Here is a 23,320-nt window from a genome sequence, read left to right as displayed (position 1 = left end):
ACACCTGGTCATCTCATAGTCCCCTCCCCTGATTTGAGACAGGGTTTTATGTCGCCCAGGCTGGCCTTAAATATACCCGATACATACCTGAGAATGACCTTACACTCCCCACTTCCCCAATGCTAATATAACAGACTTGTACCAACACACACTTCTCTGGCCTCATTACTGACAGAATTGTAATCTCCCTATTCATATGCAAAAGTCCCATACCAAATGTGACAAAATTTGAAGCTCTCCAGGACTGGAGGGATGGTTCGGTAGTTAAGTATGTGTGCTGCTCTCGCAGAGGAACAGAGTTCAATTCTCAGCACCTACACTGGGCAGCTCACAACTCCAGCTCCAGGGGATACAGCGCCCTCTTCTGGCCTCCTCAGGTCCTACACCCATATGTACAAACCCTCACAGAGGAACACACCTACACATAAAAATAAATCTTTAAAATCAATTTAAAAATCAACAGAACCAGTGACAAAATCCTGCATCTATATTTTGGGGAGTGAGGTGTGACCTCTGACCTCAGATTTTCAGAAGTCTTAGGAGGCTGGGTCTATTACCATTGCCACATTGTGACCGGAGACACTGAGGCTTGAGAGGTGATGTGACTGTCTCAAGACAGCGTGCGGTTGATAGAAAAGGGAAGGGTGATGTTGCAGACAGGATGAGCTGGATTTTGCTGCGGTAACAATTGGCCCGCTGCTGTCCCCGGCTTGAGAAACTTGTAAGGTTTATTATTTTCCCTTCCCACAAATTTGTCTCAGGTAGACAGGTGTGACAAGGGTCAGGAGAACTTGGCTTCTTGTGGACCTCTTCAGAAACCAGGCTGACAGAGTTAGCCATTGAAACAGGAAAAAGCAAGGAGCGTGCACGCGCCCACAGTGACTTAGAAACTCTGAGCTGGAAGTGTGGCTTCCACTCGCTTTTCATTGGCTGAAGCAAGTCACGTGGTACAGAGTCCAGTTCTGGGTGCAGACTGGGCAAAAGAAGAGGAAGCCTGGGAGCGCTGTATAAAGAGATCATCTTGGGAATCGAACCCTGATCCAGACCTTCTGACGGAAACGTCTAAGTATTTATTTATTTATCTATCTATCTATCTATCTATCTATCTATCTATCTATCTATTTATTTATTTATTTATTTATTTATGCTTGATTTATTTTTTCCCAGACTTTATTCATTTGAGCAGCCACTGGACCAGAGCGAGGAGGCGGCTAGGGGCCAGCCACGAGATTCGACAGGCCTGGTTGTGGATTGAATAAGGAGGGCTAGAGAGAAGGAGGGGGAAGCATCCGTGCATGAATTCCACAAGTATTTATTAAGCACCTACTGGATACATCACTGTTTTAGGTCCCAGGAGATGTCTATAATCAAAACAGAGACCTATTCCTTGAGGAGCCGACCTCCCAGAGACTCCTGGACAATCGGGCCGTGGGTACAATACCACAGAGGCGACAATGTTGGGAGGGGAAGCAGTGAAGCAAATATTCTTCTTCTTTTTTTTTTTTTTTTTTTTTTTTTTTTGGTTTTTCGAGACAGGGTTTCTCTGTGTAGCTTTGGTGCCTTTCCTGGATCTCACTCTGTAGACCAGACTGGCCTTGAACTCACAGAGATCCGCCTGGCTCTGCCTCCCGAGTGCTGGGATTAAAGGCGTGCGCCACCGCCGCCCGGCCGAAACAAATATTCTGACCACTAAGATATTTGTGCTTAAATATTCGTAGGCCGGCAAGATGGCTCAGTGGGTAAGGGCCTTGTTGCCAACCAAGTGAGGTTCGATCCCCGGTACCCACACATTGGAAGGAGGGGACTGACTCCCACCAGCCACCCTCTGAGCTTCGACATACACACAATAATAAATATGCGTAATTTTTAAAAAACCCCTGTAAAGAAAGGGAGGAGTGTGAAAAGCAGCCGGTCTTGGAGCCCGGAGCCTCGCAGCTCCCACGCAGCTCCAGCAGGGGGCAGCAGAGGCCAACAAACAGCCTCCAGGCACGAGCCCCTCCAGCCCCACCCCCGCCCCGGATTCGTCCCCGTCTGGACACTCAGAGCCCACTCCGCTGCCTCGGGCCAAAACGCCCGACCTTGGTCGGCCCCTGCCTGCAGCAGGTATGCCTGTCGCCTCCTAAACTTCAGCTTCCGTGTTCCTACAGCCCAGCCTGGACCGGGCAGCTCCGCTCCTCTCCACCTCCGCCTCTCCTGGTCTGTCTTCCCCTCCCTGCCGAGGACCAGCCCTCGCCCCCAGTGCCTTTAAATACAAACTTCTCAGGCCAGGCATCAGAGGACAGCCCTTTAACCCCAGCACTCAGGAGGCAGAAGCAGGTGGATCTCTATGAGTCCAAGGCCAGCCTGGTCTACAGAGGGAGTTCCAGGCCGGCAAAGAATACTTAGAGAGACCCTGTCTCAAAACAAACAAGCAAAGAACAAAAAGAAAAAAACAAACAAAAAACCCAAAATAAAAGTAAAAGTAAGTGACTATAAACTTCCCACAGCCTTCAAGCTTGAATCCTGGGGGATCTTTGGTCTCCTCTTTTAGTTACTCTTTACTTCTTAACCCCACTTTGTGATCTTCCTGCACCCCAAAACGCAACCTGGGGTTCTCCTCTCCCTCTGCCTGGAAGAATGCAAACGAATAAAAAGGAAAAGGACACAAAATGCGACAGTTCTTGGCCCAAAGCAAGTGTCAGTGAGGATGGGATTCCAGGCCGTGAAGCTCACTCAGCCCAGTAGCTTTGGCTGGAACTGGGCAGTGTCCGCCAAGCATCAGGATCTTCCACCAGGGGTCCCTGTCGCCCGCCTCGCCACTCCGGGGACACCCCCAGCTTCTGAGAGATAGGGGCTCCTTGTTGGACAAATGAGGAAGCGGCCCGGGGGAAGGAAGTGGGCTGGGCTCTGACCCAGAGTCGTTATGATTCATGGGGAAAACCTGTTCCAAGGCCACCTCCTCTGTGGGAGAAAGGGCCAGTGCCCGCTCAGCAGGGTCACGGGATCACCCAGTGTAGACGCCCCGAATCAGCAGACCTCCATGAACTCCCGAGGGCGCCAGGGTCTGTGTCCAGGCTTCACTGAGGACCCCGGGGGGACTTCATCCTGCCCCTGTGGAAGGCGACGAGCTGAGGTGCAGGTGGCCCTGGGCTGGAGGAAGCAGCTCCGCCATAGAGCACCTGGCCTGCGTAGACGCCCCCACTGCGGGCTCTACGGCTGGGCCACCCTTGCCTTTTTACTGGGATGTTCTAGTTTCCTTCCTAGTTGCTCTGAGAAAAAAACACCCTGAGAAAAAGCAAGTTTGGGGAGAAAGTGCTTATCGGCTCACGGCTAGGCTCGAAAGTCTAGGGTACAGGCTGCCGTGGCGGGGAAATAAAGGCAGGAACTGAAAACAGCTGATCGCATCACATTGCAGCAGGGAGGGAGAAATAAATGCACCGCTAATGCTCAGGGGCTCGCTCTCTCTCTCTCTCTCTCTCTCTCTCTCTCTCTCTCTCTCTCACACACACACACACACACACACACACACACACACACACACACACACACACACACACACAGCATCTCACTACGCAGCCCTGGCTGTAGACCATGCTGCCCTTGAACTCACAGAGATCCTCCTGCCTCTGCCTCAAAGGCTAGGGTCTGCTTTCTTTCCTCTGAGGCCAGCCTTCCTCGTTTGAAGTGAGTCCCTAACATGTAGAGACACTAAAATGATACCGTGGTTAGGATTTGCCTTCAAACACCCCCACCCCCCGTTCCCAGGTCCCAAGCCATGGGTTCCACCAACTATTGCCAATATATGCAAGAGGGGCTGGGAGACGGCTGATAAGTTCGAATCTCCATGCCCAGTTAAAAGCTGGGCTTGGCCCTCTGCACCTGTAACCCCAGGGCAGCGGGAGGCGGGGACAGGAGGATTGCTGGGACTCACTGGCTGCTATCCTGGCTCTAGATTCAGTGAGAGACCCTGTCTCAAGGGAATGTGACACCCTATGTCTCCCCCTGAGGGAGGGGTTGAAGCAGACACGTGCACCTGTACAACACGCAGAATAAAAATAAAATAAAATAAATGTAGGAAATAGCTCAGTGGAGAGACTGCTTCCTTTCTGAGGCATGAGGACAGGAGTTCAGATGTCTGGTATCAAGGTAAGAAAAACCAAGTGTGGCAGCATGTACCTGTAACCCCAGCACTGAGGCAGACAAGGGGATCCCTGGAGCTCACAGGCCAGCCAGCCTCATGGACGCGGTAGGCTTCAGGGTCAGTGAAAGACCCTGTCTCAAAGAAAATAAATGAAGTGGGCCGGGTGTAGTGGTGCATACCTTTGACCCCAGCCCTCCAGAAACAGAGGCAGGGTGATCTCTGTGAGTTTGGGGCCAGCCTGATCTACATAGAGAGTTCCAGGACAGCCAGGGATGCATAGTGAGACCCTGTCTCAAAAAAAGGAGGAAGAGAAAAGAAAAAGGTGGAGATGGAGAGGGATGGCAGAGAGCTTTACCGAGTGTTCAGGAGTCCCCGGGTTCAAAGGTTCAACCTCTCCTGTCACAAAATTAACAGCAGCCATGGGAGGCTGGGGAGACGGCTCAGGCTCCGTTTCCATCACCCACGGCCAGGGCGACTCACAACCATCTGTTAACTCCTGTCCTAGGGGATCTAGTGTTGACTCTTTCAAGCACTACCCACGTGTGGTGCACACACATACACACAAGCTAACCACCATGCACGAACAATACCAATAATGGTTAATAACAATAATAATGTGCTGCTCATTTGTGGGGGATACCTGATATTCACCTCTGGCTTCAGGTGTGCGTGTACTCCTGTGCAGACACACACACACACACACACACACACGGAATGCTGTGTCTCTGATGAATATGTACATTTTTGACTGTGGTTTTTTTTTCTTTTTCTTGCTGTGGTTCCCCTACAGCAGCAGCAGGGTCACATGACAGCTGTACCCACATGACACCCTTCGGTATGCTGGGTGAGTTGTTCGAACAGTTGAAAGCACCCAGGAGGCTGCGGCAGGTCTTGGGCCAACACTACCATTTATCCACATCAGTAGCACCTCAGGCTTTGGGTAACCATGCAGTTGATTCCATATCCAATCGCAGAGGGACACTCAGGGCCCTCTGCTAGCAGAGTAGTGGATGGGGCCGAGAAATGTGATTGGCTGTGAGCTGTGATGGGCACAGGAGTAGGAGGGATGATACCTTGTACTATGACACCATCTTCTATTTTGGTTAAACACATTCGATTTCCACAATAAGGTACTTTTTAAGATTTATTTTACTTACGTGTGTGTATGCCACATGTGTTTGGATGCCCTTGGAGGCCAGAAGAGGGCATCGGATCCCTTGGAGCCGGAGTTACAGGTGGCTATGAGCTGCCTGAGGTGGGTGCTGGGAACTGAACTCAGGGCCTCTGGAAGAGCAGCAAGTGCTCTTGACGGCTGAGCCGTGTCTCCAGCCCCGGAATGAAGGCTTCTTAAGTTCAGGTGGTGGTGCGTAGCTGTAACCCCAACGATGGAGGAAGCAGGGCTGAGGAAGGAGTTTGAATTTGAAACTAGCCTGGGTTATACAGCAAGACTCTGAAAAACAAACAAAAATCCCTACAAACACTAGCCTGCCTCAGGCCCTTTGCATATACTGTACCGCACATTGGAAAACACGCTTCCCCTTATACCCGCAGGCTCCCTGTCCCCTCAGTTAGGTCTCAGCTTACTTCCTCGGGCATCTGCTGACCTCCCTGGCTAGAAGAATGACCTGTGTCCTCCCTCTCCTCCGGACCCATTTTAATCTTCCGTCTTATGGTACTTTGACTAATCTTTCTCTGATAATATAGACATAATAGAGGACTTAAAAAACTGTTGCTCATGTCCCTCCAATAAGATTTAGCCACATAAGAGAACAGCTCTGTCCGCTGTCCACGTCCCTGGCGGTTCGGCACGGAGTCAGCACACAGTAAATATTTGCTAGGTTATTAAATGACTTGGAAACCCCCGAGCAAGGAGAGCAGTAGAGAGGTGCCAAGGGGTGGGAATGAGAGGCCCCTTTCTCCAACCCACCTGCCTGTCTGGCTGAGAACAGGGGTGCATGTGTGTGTGCCTGTGTGTGTGTGCATGCCTGTGTGTGCCTGTATGTGTGTGTGCTTTAATGTAGACCAAATTTAAAGTTTTGTATCTGCTAAACAAGTGGCGTGCCACTGTCTCAGCCCCTCACTGGGGGATTCTAGGCAGGGGCTCTACCACTGAGCCACACCCCCAGCCCTTCACAGGGGGATTTTGGCAGGGACTCTACCACTGAGCCACGCCCCCAGCCCCTCACTGGGGGATTCTAGGCAGAGGCTCTACCACTGAGCCACACCCCAGCCCCTCACTGGGGGATTCTAGGCAGGGGTTCTACCACTGAGCCACGCCCCTAGCCCCTCACTGGGGGATTCTAGGCAGGGGCTCTACCACTGAGCCATACCCCCAACCCCTCACTGGGGGATTCTAGGCAGAGGATCTACCACTGAGTTATTTTCCCATACCTCTTTTTACTTTTTATTTTGAGAAAGGGTTTCATTTCATTGTCCAGGCTGGCCTGGAATATACAGTCTTTCTACCCCAGTCTCCCAAATAACTGGGATGACAGGGCTGTGCCATCAGGGCTGACTGCTGGATGCTGTTTGCGGGGTGAGGAATGAAGGGACTTGGGGTCCTTTGAGCAGTCTAAAAGCCTCCCTGGCCCAGCTGGGACCTGTGGGATCTTACCTTCCAGCCCTTCTTGGGGAGACACACCCCCAGGTCAGGTTTACAAAATTCTGCCCTGTGTCCTCAGCTCCCCTACATGACAAGGGGAAAGGGGGAAGAGATTCTTAACCTGCTTCTGTGGGGTCCCCACCTAGAACCTCCCCAACACACTCCAGGTTTAGGTGGTGTCTTGACTAGGAGGGAGAAGGCTGGTCACTTCCAGCCTTGAACTCCCCAGGGAACTGGCGAGGTGGCAGATGAGACAGGCCTGGGGAGGGGAGCCCCACAAAACAAGGTCACAGAACTGTGTCCTCAAATGGCCCCAAAGGCAAAAGATTGCTCCGTGCGTGTGTGTGTGTGTGTGTGTGTGTGTGTGTGTGTGTGTGTGTGTGTGTGCTTGCTGTTTTTATTTGGGTTTGAAGAATTATTTTTTTGTTGGTTTTGTTGTTGATGATTTTGTTTTTAAACTTCTGTTACATCTTTATCTCTTAGGGGAGGGCACGTGCCCATGTCTTGGCATGGGTGTGGAGGTCAAAGGGCAGATCGCAGGAGCCAGTTCTCTCCTTTCGCTGTGTGGGGCCAACGGCAGAGCTGAGGTCATCGGGGTTGGCAGCCAGTGCCTTTACCCGACAAGCCAGCTCACTGGCCCTGTTTCTGGGTTGTTGTTTTTTTGGTTGTTCTCTTTTTAAAAAAAATCAGAGACTTGCGGTGTAGCTCAGGCTGACTTCGAACTGGCAGCTATCCTCCTGCTTCAGCCTCCCTGGTGTTGAGATTACGGGTGTGTGCTTCTGCACCAGGCTGCTCTGCTCCAGCAGCTTAAGGCAGCGGTCCTAGGTCTTGTTTGCCTCACGGGATTTAGGAGGTGGGACCAGTGGGCTGGATAAAAGGGCAGTAAAACTGCCACCATCATTGGCCCCCGCTGTACCTGTCTGTCATTCCAGCTCCTTTGGAAACTGAGGCAGGAAGTTGGCCCCATATCAAGGCTAGCCTGGGCTATGTAGCAAGATCCTGCCTCAAAAAGAGAAAGGGCCAGGCCCTTTGTGGTGGCACAAATCTTTTGTCTTTGATCCCAGCCCTCCAGAGGCAGAGGCAGGTGGATCTCTGCAGAGCCTGGCTGCACGGTGAGACCCTGTGGTGATGTATCGTGTACTCGAATAAACTTACCTGGAGATCCGAGGACAGAGCCAGCCACTAGATTAGACACAGAGGTCAGGCAGTGGTGGCACACACCTTTAATCCCAGCACTTGAGATCTCATGCCTTTGGTTCGGAAGCACACACGCCTTTAATCCCAGGAAGGTATATAAGGCGTGAGGAAACAGGAACTCGCTCTCTTTAGGCTGAGGATTTTGTGGAGCTCTTCTGCTTCCCTGATCTTTCAGCTTTCACCCTGATATCTGGCTCTGGGTTTTCTATTATAAGACCATCTTAGATTAGAACAACAGAAACCCTGTCTAAAGAAGAGAAAAATAAAACTGAAAAATAAGGGCCAGGAGCTTCGATCAGTTTGATACAGTGTTGCCCAGCACAGAGCCTGAGTTTGAGCCTCAGCTCCAGGGAAAGCAGGTGTGGGGTGATGTGCGCCTGCCATCTCATCATTCAAGAGGTGGATGCTAGAGGCAGTTCAAGGTCGCCCTGCGGTACACAGTGAGTTCCAGGCCACCTGGGTTCCGGGAGGCTTTATTTCAAAAACAAGAACAAAATTAAAAAAAAAAAAATTCTCCTTCTAATGTAACATTCTAGTCCGTCTGTTTCTGTTGACTCCTCAGCCGGAAGTTGTCTGCTCTGTTTGAGGCTGGGACCCCAAGTGCCCCTCTACGCCCTGCACCTAACTGCTCAGCCTGAAGCAGCCCAGATGCGCCAGCTCTAACCTCAGCAGGGTCAGAGGGAGTCCAGGTCACGGCCACCCACAGCTCTGGTCACAGAGCAGCCTGAGGCCTGGACCTAGCCCTGGGCAAGCACACAGCAACACATATCAACTGCAGCTTTTGCTTAGACGCCAAAGGGCTCCCACAGCGGCTGGGGATCACTCTGCTCGGAGAGTGCTTGGCCAACATGCGAGAAGCCCTGGGGAGGATTCCCAGCCCTGTATAAAACCACCTACCATTCCAGCACATCCTGCAGGAATTCAAGGTCATCCTCCATACATAGTGAGTTCAAGCCCAACCTGGGCTACATAGACAACATCTCAAAAAAAAAAAAAAAAAAGGTTGATATTAGAGGAACACCAGGAGGGAGCAGAAGGACAGCAGACAGAGAAGAGTCATGTGATGCTTTGGGAACTAGAAGCCATGACACAGCTTAGGCACAAAAGGTAGCTCTACCCAGAAACCTAGGCCTCCCTGGAGACTCCCAGCTCCGTGTCATCCACACCTGGTGTCAACTTCCAGAAGCACTCTGAACCCCTGCCCAGCGCTGGGGACACTGTGGGGACACAGCCCAGGGAGGAGAGGGAAGAAGCTCTGAACAGTGTGATGAGGGCACGCTGCGGTCCCCGGGGGAGGGCCTGCGGGAAGGGGACAGTCAGCAGGATGGGGCGGGAAGCTTGGATGCCATGTGTAGAGTGGAAGGAAGAGAGGAAACCTGGGCCAGGGGGTCCAAGGAAGAAAGGAAAGTGGTGTGGGGGAGCGGGACGCAGGACGCTGACCGACGGGGCTGGGGGAGTGTTCCATGAGGCTGGTTCAGTGGGCGCACGGGGTCTCACCAGCCACCCTGAGGTTTCTGTGTTCTGCAGAGGGCGCTCGGAGCCATGGCAGCCTCTGTGCTGACGGAGCAGGGGAGACATGAGGACCTAGGTTCTTCTTCTTCCAGTCTCAGGGGGGGCAGTGGCATCTTCCTGGACAAGAGCAGGGACAGGGGCAGGTCTGGGAAGATACTAAAGTCAATTTGGGACAAGGTGAGTGAGAGGCGCCTGGGACATTGGGGAGCCATTCTGAATAACAATTGGGACTCAGTCCCAGTACTCAGGCGGCAGGGTGGAAGCAGGGCCAGACAGAGAGAGCGGGGTGAGATAAGGTCACAGTTGAGGGGGTGGTGGGGACAGAGAGTCAGCAGCCCAGCCTCGGCTCCCCCCCAGCCCTCCCCAGGCCTCCTCCCCCTCTATACGGCCCCGCCTTGTTGAGGGCAGCCCAGGACAGAGTGATTCTCAGGAGGGAACCAGGACAGCTGCAGGTATGGCCCCCTGGCCAGAAGCAGGCTGCAGGGTCTCAGAGGAGCCAGCACCCACAGCCATCAACGTAGACTGTTTGTAACATGCTGCCCAAACCTCCAAGGTCTCTGCCTGGCCTTCCTCCCGCCACCCCTCTGCAAGGGGCAGACCCTCTTTGGGGCTTTGCTTTTCCAGTGAAGTGAGGGTTTGTTTTTTTTTTTTGTTTATGCTGTTTTGTTTTGTTTTGTTTTGATAGGGTCTCACTATGTACCTTAGGCTGGCCTGGAACTCACAATGATCCTCCTGTATCAGACTCTGGAGGGCTGAGGTGACTGGAGTACACTATTAAACTCTAAGCGTTTCTGTTGTTCTGAGATGGGGTCTCAAATAGCTCAGGCTGGCCTGGAACTCACTAGATAGCTGAGGATAACCTCACACTTCTGAGCCTCCTGCCTCCATCTCCTGAGTGCTGGGATGACAGGCATGTGCTGCCACTCCTGGTTTATTCAGGGCTGGGGATTGAACCCAAGGCTTATCACTTACACTTTACCAACCCAGCCACATTCCCCAACTGGTTCTACATTTGCCTCACGGATCCATGCCAAGCACGGGGACTTATCTGGGCATTTCTCACTAGCCTCTCCCAGCAGCTTTGTATGGTTGGCATACAGTAGGCGCTCATTCAATATCTGTGGAAAGAAGGAGCTCATGTTTTATGGAGCCCTTGCTGGATGCCAGGCAGGACTGTAAGCACCACACATTTGCATGCTTGTGTTACAGGACCCACATGGGGCCAGGACAGCTGCCCCTCATTATTTGGAAGGAAAACTGACTCCAAGAGCCCCTCGAGACACTAAAATTCAGTTGCTCAAGGCAGAGGGTTTAAAACATCCTCAATCTGTGTGTGTCTCTCATCACCTCTAGATGATTGTTATGCAAATGGTGGGCTGGAGCTATGGCTCACTGGTTAGGAGCACAGGCTGCTTTTCCAAAGAACCGGGGTTCAATTCCCAGCACCCACAAGGCAACTGACTTATCTCTAACTCCTGTCCCAGGGGATCTGCCGCCCTCTTCTGGCCTCCACGGGCGCTGGACAGACATACACGTGGGCAAAAGAGCTGGGCACGTACAGTAAACTTTTAATTTTAAAGAAAGAGAGAAGAATGGATGGCCCGAGTTCAGTTCCTGGAGCCCACAGGATGGAAGGAGAGAACTGATTCCTTCTACAAGTTATCAGGAGCATCTCACACCCTCCCCTCAACAATAAATAAATAAAATAAATATAAATAAAATGTGATGCCGGGCGGTGGTGGCACACGCCTTTAATCCCGGCACTCGGGAGGCAGAGGCAGGTGGATCTCTGTGAGTTCGAGGCCAGCCTGGTCTACGGAGCGAGTTCCAGGACAGGATAGCCAAGGCTACACAGAGAAACCCTGTCTCGAAAAATCAAAAACAACAGAAAAGAAAGAAAGAAAGGAAAGAAAAGAAAAAAAAGGCAAGAAAGTAAAATTAGAGCCAGATGTGGTGGTTCACATCTGTAATCCCAGCCCTCAGGGGCCTGAAGCAGGAAGCTCGAGAGTTCAAAGCTTGTCTGAGCTACTGAATGAGCTCTGGACCATCCTGAACTATACAGTGAGACCTTGTGTCATAAAAGAGGGGCTCAGCTCTTAAGTGGGTGGACTGCTCTCGCAGAGGACCCCAGTTCAGTTCCCAGCACCCACATCGGAAGCCTCACAACAGGTAACTCTAGGGACTCCAACGCCTCTGGCCTTCACCTTCACGGGCACCTGCACTCGCATGCAGAGAGCCACACACAGACATACACAACACATGCATGTAATTAAGAAATAAAGCCCAAGGTGGGGGGAAGTACACACCTTTAATCCCAGCACTCAGAGGCAGAGGCAGGCGGATCTCTGAGTTCAAAGCCAGCCTGGTCTACAGAGTGAGTTCCAGGACGGCCAGGGCTACACAGAGAAACCCGGAGGGGCAGGGGTGGGAGGGGTGGGGAGTGGGGAAATACCAGCAAGGTGGATAGGTGGGTAAAGCCACTGCGGCCAAGACTGACAACCTGAGTTTGATTCCCGGAAGCCACGCGATAGAAACAGAAGTTGTGCTCTGGTGTCCCCATGAATGTTGATGGCACATGCCACCTGTCTTCCATCATAATAATAAAAACAAAGAGGGGAAGGCAGGGGACCCAGAGTGAGAGGAGAGAAAAGAAAAAGGAAGGTTGGAGCTTGATGGGAGAGCACTCGCCGGGTATCCACGTGGCCCTGGGTTCCACTCCCAGCCCCACATCAACCATGCTTGGTGGTGAACACCTACAATGCCAACACTCAGGTAGATGTGGGACGATCAGGCCATCAAGGCCATCCTTGGCGACATAATAAATTCAAATCTAGCCCGAGCTACACGGAGCCCTGCTTCAAACAAACAAACAAACAAGTAGTTTTTCCCTCTTGACTTTTTTTGGGACGGGGTCTCACTGTAGCCCAGGCTGGCCTCTTCATCACTACAGCTGAGGATGACTTTGAACTCAGGAATTTCTCCTGCCTCTACCTCCCAAGCAAGCGAGAGTCTTAAAGACTCCCACCCCACAGAGTTGTGCCATCCACTGTGGTGACACTGGTCGCTCCCTGAAGTCTTGAGGCTAGAGGAGCAGACGTCTCTGTCCTGTGCCCTTTGGTGACCCCACTGTGCATCAGGAGGCCGTAGGCATGATGGTCAAGAACTGGCCCAGAATCTTCTGGTATCCCTCCTCCCTCCCCGCCGGTGACCTGGTTCTCCTCTTCGGTACCAAATCTGGGCCTTTGGCACAAAGTGGATTAGGCAGCTGCCCCAGGAGGCCTGGCCAGGTCATGGCCCTTGGCCGGTGCTTGCCACACCCATCCCGGTGCCCAAACAGGGCCCCAGATCCTCTGTGACTCGATCCCTCCAAATTCCGGTGATCCGCCCCGGTTCCAAATTGCCGACCGATCCCAGGTCCAGTGGCAGACCGAGCCAAGCCTCAACCAGGAAGGGCCTCTGAGACTGGAACGCCATCACCACCAACCATCTGCGACATCAACCTGGGGTGAAAGATGGCATTGGCCCGGTGCAGCTGGCTCTTCCTCAGTGGTGAGCGAGAAGGGTCCCCCACTCCCCAGATCCTCAGCCCACTCCCTGTACCTCCAAGGGCTAAAGACAGAGAGAGGAACCCCTGCTGGGGGAGGGAAGGTGGGAGCCAGATGTCCAGCATGCAACTTTGCTTCACTCTGGGGCAGTTTGCTCTTGAGGGGAGGCCTGGAGATTGCCACGGAGAGATGTTAGCAAGGGGGGCTTTAGAGGGTCCCACAGCCTGAGCAAAGCAAGTTGACCAGTGGCAGGGATTCCAAACTCCCCTTGCTTGGGCTTGGTTTAGATGCTTTTGAGGTAAGGTCTCCTATAGCCCAAGTTGGCCTTAAACTTACTTTGTAGTTGAGGATGACCTTGAACTTCCAGTCCTTCTGCCTCCATGTCCCTAGCGTTGGGATTACAGGTATGTGCCATCATGCCAGGTTGATGTGCTGGGGATTGAACCCAGGGCTCCCTGCTTGCTAAACAAACACTTTACAATCTGAACTCCACCCCCAGCAACTTTATGTTGTCTTTTGTTTTGGAGACAGGGTCTCACTGTTGCCCTGGCTAACCTGGAACTTGCTCTGTAGACCAGGCTGGCTTTGAACCCTCAGAGAGCTACCTTCCTCTGCCTCCTGGGTGCTGAGATTAAAAGTGTGTGTCACCAGGCCCAGGACTAGTGAAATCTTTGATTGTTGTTGTTGAGACAGGGTCTTCTCATTATATAGCCCAGGCTAGCCTCAAACTTGAGACAATCCTCGTGCCTCAGCTTCCTGAGTGTGACCACCATGCCTGGTTTTTGCTGCTCTACCCTCAGCCTCAGTTTACTTAGCTGAAAATGGGCCTCGCTGACAGGATCGTTCTACCTAGTGCCCTTAGAAGGAAGACCAACTAATGCCTGCTGTTTACCTACTTCGAATCTTTTTCACTTGTTAGCATCCACCCCGAGAGGGATGGTCACTCGTGGCCCGACTTCCTAGAGAGGAAAACCAGGCCTCGAAGAGGTGACTTGCTGGCCAGGGTCTCACAACACATAGTGGCATTTGCCCTAAGCCCAGAACCTGTCACTACCACCCACTTTCTCCCAACCAGGAAAGGACTGGAAACCAGGCCAGGCCTGCAAGTGTGTGTCATGTGAGAAACACCAGGGCCGCCATGTGAGCGAGCCAAGTACAGATAAGAAGGAAGCAGCCAGGACCAGCCCTACTGGTTGGAACTTGTCTGTTTGCGGAGGAGAGGTGGAGGAGGCTGGGGGTGTGGCTCGGGGGGGGGGGAAGCACTGGGTTTGATCCCCAGCACAGCATAAACTGGGTGTGGTGATACAAGCCCAGACACCCAGCACTCAGGAGGTAAAGGCAGAGAGATCAGAAGTTCAAGGTCATCCTCTGCTATATGTCGAGGCCAGCATGGGATACCTGGGGGATGGAGGACAGACTATAGAAAGGAAGAAGGAAAGAGAAAGGAAGGGAGGGATTCCACAGATCTCTGCTCTCTACGTGGAGGCCCTTGTGCACACAGAGGAAGTACCCCCGGATTGCGTGAAAGACTTAGGGAGCCCCTGATGTTAACACGAGGTCACAGACTCAGCTGACCACATGAGCCCAGGGGCCTGTTCGAGTCTCACCCCGGTGCCTCTCCTGGGAAGCCTCCTCATCCCATTTCACTCTGCAGAGCACTGGCCATGCACTTGCTGGGTGCAAGATGCCAGGCCGGGTGGCATAGGGTGTAGAATTCTCCTTTGTATCACCAACCTTGAGAAAATGGAGGTATGTGCAGAAAGAGGCTGCTACATAGAGCTTTGCAGACAGACTCCACGAATGCTCGGGTGTTCAGAGCCTGGCCTGTTGGAACATCCCTGAACCCCAGCACTGAGAGACTGAGGCAGGAAGATCAGGACTTCCAGACAAGTCTTCTCCATCTCATAGGAAAGTTCAGACTCCACTCCCTATTCAAAATTAGGTGACTGAGATGTTGAGGGCCAGAGGGTTACCAGGTGGGAGCTGGGGTCAGTAGCAGGATATTTGCCTGGAATCCCCCAGTGATGGGCTGGGGTGTGGCTCAGTGGTAGAGCCCCTGCCTAGAATCCCCCAGTGAGGGGCTGTGAGTGTGGCTCAGTGGTAGAGCCCCTGCCGAGAATCCCACAGTGAGGGGCTGGGGTGTGGCTCAGTGGTAGAGCCCCTGCCTAGAATCCCCCAGTGAGGGGCTGGGGTGTGGATCAGTGGTAGAGCCCCTGCCTAGAATCCCCCAGTGAGGGGCTGGGGTGTGGCTCAGTGGTAGAGCCCCTGCCTAGAATCCCCCAGTGAGGGGCTGGGGGTGTGGCTCAGTGGTAGAGCCCCTGCCTAGAATCCCCCAGTGAGGGGCTGGGGTGTGTGGATCAGTGGTAGAGCCCCTGCCTAGAATCCCCCAGTGAGGGGCTGGGGGTGTGGCTCAGTGGTAGAGCCCCTGCCTAGAATCCCCCAGTGAGGGGCTGGGGTGTGTGGATCAGTGGTAGAGCCCCTGCCTAGAATCCCCCAGTGAGGGGCTGGGGTGTGGATCAGTGGTAGACCCCCTGCCTAGAATCCCCCAGTGAGGGGCTGGGATGTCACTCAGTGGTAGAGCCCCTGCCTAGAATCCCCCAGTGAGGGCCTGGGGTGTGGCTCAGTGGTAGAGCCCCTGCCTAAAATCCTCCAGTGAGGAACATGGATGAGGCCCTAGGTTCTATCCCAGGGGGAAGTGTGGGCATGGGAGGCACAAATCTTGCTTGTGTCTGACCTTGTAGACACTGGGGATGTCACCTCCGAGCCAGTCAACTCCTGTCAAACGAGGTGACAAGTCAATCCTACCCATCCAACCTGCCCCTTCTGTTCTTTCGCAGCCTGGATGCTGAACGTCACCCGGGCTGAGATCTCCATCACCCCTGAGCCTGCCCAGCCCGCAGAGGGAGACAATGTCACGCTGGTGGTCCGCGGGCTCTCCGGGGAACTGCTTGCCTACAATTGGTACGCAGGGCCCACGCTCAGCCTGACCTTCCTGGTGGCCAGTTACATTGTCAGCACTGGTGACGAGACCCCTGGACCGGCCCACACAGGGCGGGAAGCTGTGCGTCCGGATGGCAGCCTTGCTATCCATGGTGCCCTGCCGGGACACACAGGCACCTATATCATACAGACCCTTAACAGGCAGTTTCAGACGGAGGTGGGCTACGGACACGTGCAGGTCTATGGTGAGCCACCCCTGCAACCCATCCGGGACTTTCCACCCTTCTCCTCACCCCTCCTTCGCCTCCTTTGATGAACAGAAGCAATATATATATATATATATATATATATATATATATATATATATATATATATATATATATATATATATATCTTTAAAATTGCATTTATTGAGTGTGTGTGTGTGTGTGTGTGTGTGTGTGTGTACCCGAGCATTGTTTGTGTGTCACAAACACACATGTGGAGGTCAGAGGACAACTTTGGAGAGTCAGTTCTTTCCTCCCACCATGTGGGACCCAGGGGTCCAACTCGGGTCGTCAGGTTGGGTGGCAAGTGCTTTTACCCACGAGCCATCTTGCCAGCCTCTTAAAACAGGGTGTGTGTGTGTAGGGGGGGGGGGGAATGCCTAAAATAACACGAAAATGCTCACCTTCTCCATTCTGGCTTCCAGGGTGATATCTGTCTTCTAAAGCCATTCTTTGTCACTATGGCTGGGGGTACAGAAGCACAGCGTGGCGGTGCTTCTTGCCCCGGGGACAGGAGGTGCCCCTCCCCTCCCCCTCTGTCTCTCGCTCCCCCTCATAGAGATCCTGGCCCCTCCCACGGTCATGGCCAACGACACTGCGCTGGTGGAGCGCAGGGACACCCTTCGCCTCGTGTGCAGCAGCCCCAGCCCGGCTGAGGTCCGCTGGTTCTTCAACGGTGACGCTCTGCCCGTTGCTGTCCGCCTGGGCCTGTCCCCCGATGGCAGGGTGCTGACCCGTCATGGCATCCGCAGGGAGGAGGCGGGCGCCTACCAGTGCGAGGTGTGGAACCCGGTCAGCGTCAGCCGCAGCGAGCCCCTGAACCTGACCGTCTACTGTGAGTCTTCCGAGGCACCCGGGATCCGCATCTCACAAATGGGGAAACTGAGGCCAAGAGAAGGAGTCCACAGTCCCACAGCAAGCAGGCTGGGGAAGAAGCAAGGGTCCCTCTTAAAACACACTTGACCGGTCACTTCATGAAGTACAGATTGTGGCTGATAACGTCAGGTCGATGTAGATGAGTGAGGACCATGCACCTGCCATATCAAGGAATCCACAGGTAGTGAGAAGAAGATCGCCATCAAGGCAGCTGGGTTAGGTAACAAGATTTGTCTCAAAAAAAAAAAAAAAAAAAAAAAAAAAAAAAAAAAAAAAAAAAAAAAAAAAAGGTGTGTGTCGGGGGTGTATGTGGCCAGGAAGGCTGGGATATAGCTGAGCTGTTAGGACACTTGTCTGGCATGCACCAAGCCCTGGGTTCTGTCTGAACTACAAACTGATCATGTTAATGTAAATCTATAATCCTAGTGTTAGGGAAGTGGAGACAGTTCTGGTCCTTATAAGGTGCATACTGAGTTCAAGGCCAGCCTGGGCTACATGAGGCCCTGTCAGAAAAGAAAAAAGAAAAAGATCCCTGAATAAAATGACCAAACGGACACAGGGGTGCTTGGATTCGAAAGGGTGGGGGAGAACGTCACCAGGACTCAGGGCTCAGAGGGGACATCACCAAAGCTCATCACAGAAGCTCATAGTAATAGTTCCTGGGGTGGCAGTCGTGTGACGTGGAATCCTGAGAAAACGAATCACTGAGATGCCTGGGGCGTGGTGGACCACCCTTTTAATCCAAGAGGCACAGGCGGGAGAATCACTGTGAGTTCGAGACCAGCCAGGGCTACATAATGAGGCTCTGTCTCAAAAAAAAAAAAAAAAAAAAAAATTAATTAAAAAAAAAATCAAACTGGTGTATAAAAACTGAACTGTATAAAATCCTACAACCGGCCGGGCGGTGGTGGCGCACGCCTTTAATCCCAGCACTCGGGAGGCAGAGCCAGGCAGATCTCTGTGAGTTCGAGGCCAGCCTGGGCTACCAAGTGAGTCCCAGGAAAGGCGCAAAGCTACACAGAGAAACCCTGTCTCGAAAAACCAAAAAAAAAAAAAAAAAATCCTACAACCAGAGGATTCCAGATACCAGAAACTCTAGATGCAGAGGCAAGGATCCAGGGTCTAGACAGAAAAGCCTAGAAATACCACCAGCTGAAATAGCATCCTAGAACCAATTTATAGCGCCACAGAGTCTAGATCAGTGGTTCTCAATTTGTGGGTCACAACCCCATTAGGGTCCAACAACCCTTTCACAGGGGCTGCCTAAGACCATCAGAAAACACAGATATTCGTTACGATTCATAACAGTAGCAAAATTACAGTTATGAAGTAGCAAAGAAAATAATTTTATGGTTGAGGGTCGTCACAACATGAGGAACTTTATTAAAGTGTCACAGCATTAGGAAGGTTGAGAATCACTGCTCTAGAATCTTAGACACACAGATCTCTAGGGCCTGAGAATCCTAAAACATAGAACATAGATTGTTTTGTTTGTTTTGTTTTGAGACAGGGTTTCTCCGTGTAGCCCCGGCTATCCTGGAACTCACTCTGTAGACTAGGCTGGCCTTGAACTCAGAGATCCACCTGCCTCTGCCTCCTGAGTGCTGGGATTAAAAGCCAACGCCCAGCTCCACACATTCTTTTTCACAGATGAAAAAAACCCTGAGTTTTGGGCTCTTGTGGGAGGGGAAGTGAGTCTCAAGATCACAGAGTGCGTTAGAGATCAAGATGTGGTCAGGAAAGTCTCCAGTTCTTTCTCCCCTGTACTCAGCCCCACCAGCCCCAGGGACCCAATCTGGTAGACAAGAAGACCCAGGTTGCATGCCTCTGTCCCCTCCCAGCCCACCCCTGTCCATCCTGTGTCTCTCCCTCCTGCCCTACAGTCGGCCCTGAACGTGTGGCTATCCTCCAAGATTCCACCACCCGGACGGGCTGCACCATTAAAGTGGACTTCAACACGTCCCTTACCCTGTGGTGTGTGTCCCGATCCTGCCCTGAGCCAGAGTACGTGTGGGCCTTCAACGGGAAGGCCTTGAAGAATGGTCAGGATCACCTAAACATCAGCAGCATGACTGTGGCCCATGAGGGCACATACACGTGTATTGCTAAGAACTCCAAGACCCTGCTGTCCGGCTCTGCCTCCGTGGTGGTCAAGCTGTCTGGTGAGTCAGCCCCAGCCTGAGGACCAGCTGCTCTCTATAGAGGCCCCGCAGGCCTCTGCTGCCTGGGCCACCGTTTTCCTGGAAGATAACTGGATTCCTAGCACATTCATTGGCCGGGTTATGACAAGGTGGCAGACATATCGAATTGCCCCTCTCTTGTCTAGGTGCAAAAAGAGGCAGGCAAAGCCTGTCAGGTAGAAAATAAATGGCGACTCATATCCTCTGCCTTGAGGTTAGACTGGGTGATAAGTGAGCTCCATGTCCCCTTCTTGTGGGGTGGCGGAGTGGGACACCAGGGTCCATGTCCTTCCATGTAATTACCGCAGTTGGTAGAAAAGGCACTGGAGACTGAGAGTCCTGCCCAACCCAAGACACTCAGACCTGAACCGCACACTCACGCACGCACGCACCACAGCTGGGAAACCATGGGCAGTTGTTGGCTAATGAAGGAACCCAGCCAGAGGCACTGTCTTCACGCCTCTGTTCTATGTGTATGTGGGGGGGGGGGCTGGGCATTGAGGGACCCCAGGGAACACTGCTCATGCCCCAAGGATGGTGACTTTGAACATCAAGTCCTCATTTCACAGCAGATATGCAAGTATTCATCTATACCCACAGCGTTTGAGAGGCAGGAGGATCAGGAGTTTGAGGCCATCATTCGAAGTCAGTCTGGGCTACATGAGACCTTGTCTCAAAAAAAAGAAAAAAGCATTAATAATTCTACCTGGGTTTCTTCTCAAGTGTCCATTGTCCCCTGGGGACACTGGGAATCGTCCTCCCGCTCCTCCCTCCCTTCTTCCTCCACTAACAGGCTGGGTCTCATGCAAAGGGTGGGGATGGACCCCTCTTTCACGCAGAGCAAAGATGGCAGCCCCAAAGGTAAGTGTGCCTCCTGTCTTACCTGTGAGGGGCCTTGGCTGGAGACAGGGTGGACCAGATGACCTCGGGGCCAACATGGGGGGTGCCCAAGGCCTGCAGGTATGTGCAGGGTGTACCTGATGCAACACCCCCAAGATTGCTCCCTCCCAAGCTGCCAGAAATCCTGTGGCAGGTGCTGGGAGAGAGATAGAGGACAGAGAGATGGGTATTACCCCACCCGGGAAAACAAGCTGATCTGATGGAGGAAGTGTGGTCTTTCTCTGATCTCAGAGGGAGCTGCCAGTCAAAGAGAAGAGGCAATGAATGCCTCACCTTCCTAGGGCTCCCAGGCACTGGTGGAGGAGACATAAAACCCACTAGTCAAAGGGAGGAGGCACAGCCTGGAAGAATTTCCAGGTCTTTGGGAGACATGACACTACTTTACTTTAAAATTCCTAGTCTGATGGGGGAGACACAGGTGCCACTTTGGGAAAACTCCAAATCTGGTGGGGGAGTATGAGCCCCTTCCCACTTTCTATGGAAATTTTCTGATACAATACAATTCTGAGATGGTTATTCCCAACTCTGGGGGTCTCTAACTTGATCAGAATGTTCCACTCTAATAACCCACAATGTCTTAGTCTGATGGAGGAGACAGAGGCTCCTACCTTGGAGGGATTCTTAAACCAATGGAATCATCTTCCCAGACTCTAGAGTCCTGAACTTGCCTGAAAAAAAAAATCTAGAATTTCCCAATCTGATGGAGGAGACAGAAGTCACACCTTGTGAGAATTTTTAATGTGATACAGGTTGCTCAGCTTCTTCCCTCTAGAGTCTTCTGATCTGATGGAGGAGTTGCACCCCCACACTCTTGGGTCTGCTGCTCTCACAGAAAATAACATGCTGTGGGAATAGTCCCAGACATCTGATGGGGGAGACACAGCCACATTTTCTGGGATTTCCAACCTGATAGGGGAGGCATGGCCCCTAGAGTTTAGAAGCTTCCATTCTGATGGAGGAGACATGGCCAGATTCTCTAGGGTCTCCCAATTTCAAAGGAGGGACAACATGCACCATCGCCCAAGGCTGAACTCTAGATAGGGGAGATGTGCCCCTGCCAAGCACCACTGAGAAAGAAAGTCTGCGTGATCACCCAAGAAGTCACCTCCATCCTCTGTCTCCACAGCACCTCATGGGGAGCACTGTCCCTGGAGGAGCTGGCCAAGGGAGGGGGAGGACTCCACTCTATGCCCAGGGCAGACCTGGCTGATAGTGGTGGTGGTTCTCTCTCCAGCCGCAGTTGTGGCCATGATGATTGTGCCTGTACCGACTAAACCAACGGAGGGCCAGGACGTGACCCTGACCGTCCAGGGCTACCCCAAGGACCTGCTAGTCTACGCCTGGTACCGTGGACCGGCCTCAGAGCCCAACCGACTGCTCAGCCAGCTGCCGTCGGGGAACTGGATCGCTGGCCCAGCGCACACGGGCCGGGAGGTGGGCTTCGCCAACTGCTCACTGCTGGTGCAAAAGCTGAACCTCACGGACGCCGGACGCTACACTCTCAAGACGGTCACACTGCAGGGCAAGACCGACACATTGGAGGTGGAGCTACAGGTGGCCCGTGAGTGAGCGGCATGGGGGGCGGTGGAGACACAGTCCCAAAGGTGGCCTCCTCCTCCCTCACAAACCTGAGGGACATGGCATGTGCCTCTCCCATCTGACCAGAGGGTCCCCATGTGGCACTTGCTTTGCCTCTCAAACGATGACGTCCACCAAGGGTAGAGGGGCCTCCAGCAGACCGAGGCCTCCTTGTTCAAATAAGGTATACACCAGATGGAAGGCTATACATAGGAGTGTGGTGTGAGGGTGGGCATCTTTTCTCCTCAGGTGAGTGGAAACTAAACCACGGGGATCCAGCCTCTCCCACCACACTGGGGAGTTGGGGTGAATGCAGGTATTTTCCTCCCCCATGAGACATGGCATGAGGGCAAGAAGTTTCCATCTTCAGACACCACGTCGCCCCCAACCTGAAATGCATGACATGCACTAGGATGCAGGTTGCTAGGTGTGTCTCCTCCATCAGACAGGGCTCTCTGTTGGGAATGACCTCTCCCACATCAGGCTGGGGGCTCCCACAGTAGAGAACCACGCCTCTTTCATCGGACTCAAAGATGTCTCCTCCATCAGACCGGGAACTCCCAGAGTCAGAGACCATGCCTCCTCCATCAGACTGGGATCTCCCAGAGTCAGGGACAGCATCTCCTCCATCAGACTGGGATCTCCCAGAGTCAGGGACAGCATCTCCTCCATCAGACTGGGATCTCCCAGAGTCAGGGACCATGTCTCCTCCATCAGACCTGGGACTCCCAGAGTCAGGGACCATGTCTCCTCTATCAGACTGGGATCTCCCAGAGTCAGGGACCATGCGTCCTCCATCAGACTGGGAGCGTCCAGAATCAAAGGCCATATTTCCTCCATCAGAGTCAGGGACGGTGTCTCCTCCATCAGATTGTGAACTCCCAGAGTTAGAGACCATGTCTCTTCCAACTGGGAGCTCCCGGAGTCAAGAACCATGTCTCTTCCTTTAGAATGGGAGCTCCCAGAGTCAGGGACCATGTCTCCTCCATCAGACTGGGAGCTCCCAGAATCAGGGCCATGTCTCCTCCATCATACTAGGAATTCCCAGAGATCTCCAAGGCCGCGTTACTAGGGCAGGTGCTCCGGACAGGTACTCCCAGATGGAGAATAACAGTCTATAGTCTTGCCGGTCGCATCAGACTAGACACTCAGACATCAAGTTCCTGAGCCAGGACCAGTCGGGGACCCAGCCAGTGGCTGTCTGGGTTCGCGCAGGCGCACTCCCGAGCCCGGGAATTCCTTTGCAGCCTCCTTTGTCACAGTCCAGCTGAAGGACCAGTCTACCTTCCTGCACCACCAGACCCCAGACCATGGCACAGGCTGAGCGGGACGGGTGGGGTCCGCGGGAGGCGCGGTGGGCGGGGCCGCGGGAGGGTCCTCCTGCTGACTGACAACCTCCGTGTCCCCGCCCCGGTCCTTCTGCACAGCCCTGGAGTAAGCCACCGCCGCCGCAGCAGCCGCCACAGCGCAGGCCGCTGAGACCTGGGGAGGAACGCGCTCTGGCAGCATCTTCCCGCATCCACCCCTGAGCCCAGGAGCGCTCACCTGCAGCGCGGATGCAGGCCGCGGTCCCGCCATCCTGCCTCCATCTAGATTTAGCGCCG

At 53.2% G+C, this 23,320-nt stretch overlaps 1 protein-coding gene across 1 annotated transcript; it reads left to right on the top strand.

Moving 5' to 3' along the window:
- Nucleotides 1-1,727: 1,727 nt before the first annotated feature.
- Nucleotides 1,728-21,714, top strand: Ceacam16 (CEA cell adhesion molecule 16, tectorial membrane component). Its single transcript, XM_052760299.1, has 6 exons — nucleotides 1,728-1,739; nucleotides 1,947-2,103; nucleotides 15,814-16,161; nucleotides 16,742-17,017; nucleotides 18,942-19,220; nucleotides 21,373-21,714. Exons 1-6 carry the CDS (start codon nucleotides 1,728-1,730, stop codon nucleotides 21,705-21,707), a joined length of 1,407 nt encoding a protein of 468 aa, XP_052616259.1. The 3' UTR covers nucleotides 21,708-21,714.
- Nucleotides 21,715-23,320: the final 1,606 nt, after the last annotated feature.

This window comes from Peromyscus californicus, unplaced genomic scaffold, assembly GCF_007827085.1.
Source record: "Peromyscus californicus insignis strain IS unplaced genomic scaffold, ASM782708v3 Scaffold_4__1_contigs__length_199733344, whole genome shotgun sequence".
Lineage (NCBI taxonomy): Eukaryota > Metazoa > Chordata > Mammalia > Rodentia > Cricetidae > Peromyscus > Peromyscus californicus.
Note: the sequence above shows the minus strand (reverse complement) of the source record. Positions and strands in the feature narration are given on the sequence as shown.

Bases quoted from the DNA above. Each gene is read 5' to 3' on its own strand.
- Ceacam16 (XM_052760299.1), top strand. The intron at 16,162-16,741 runs GTGAGCCACCCC...TCCCCCTCATAG, and splicing joins CGGACACGTGCAGGTCTATG to AGATCCTGGCCCCTCCCACG. The intron at 17,018-18,941 runs GTGAGTCTTCCG...CCTGCCCTACAG, and splicing joins CCTGAACCTGACCGTCTACT to TCGGCCCTGAACGTGTGGCT.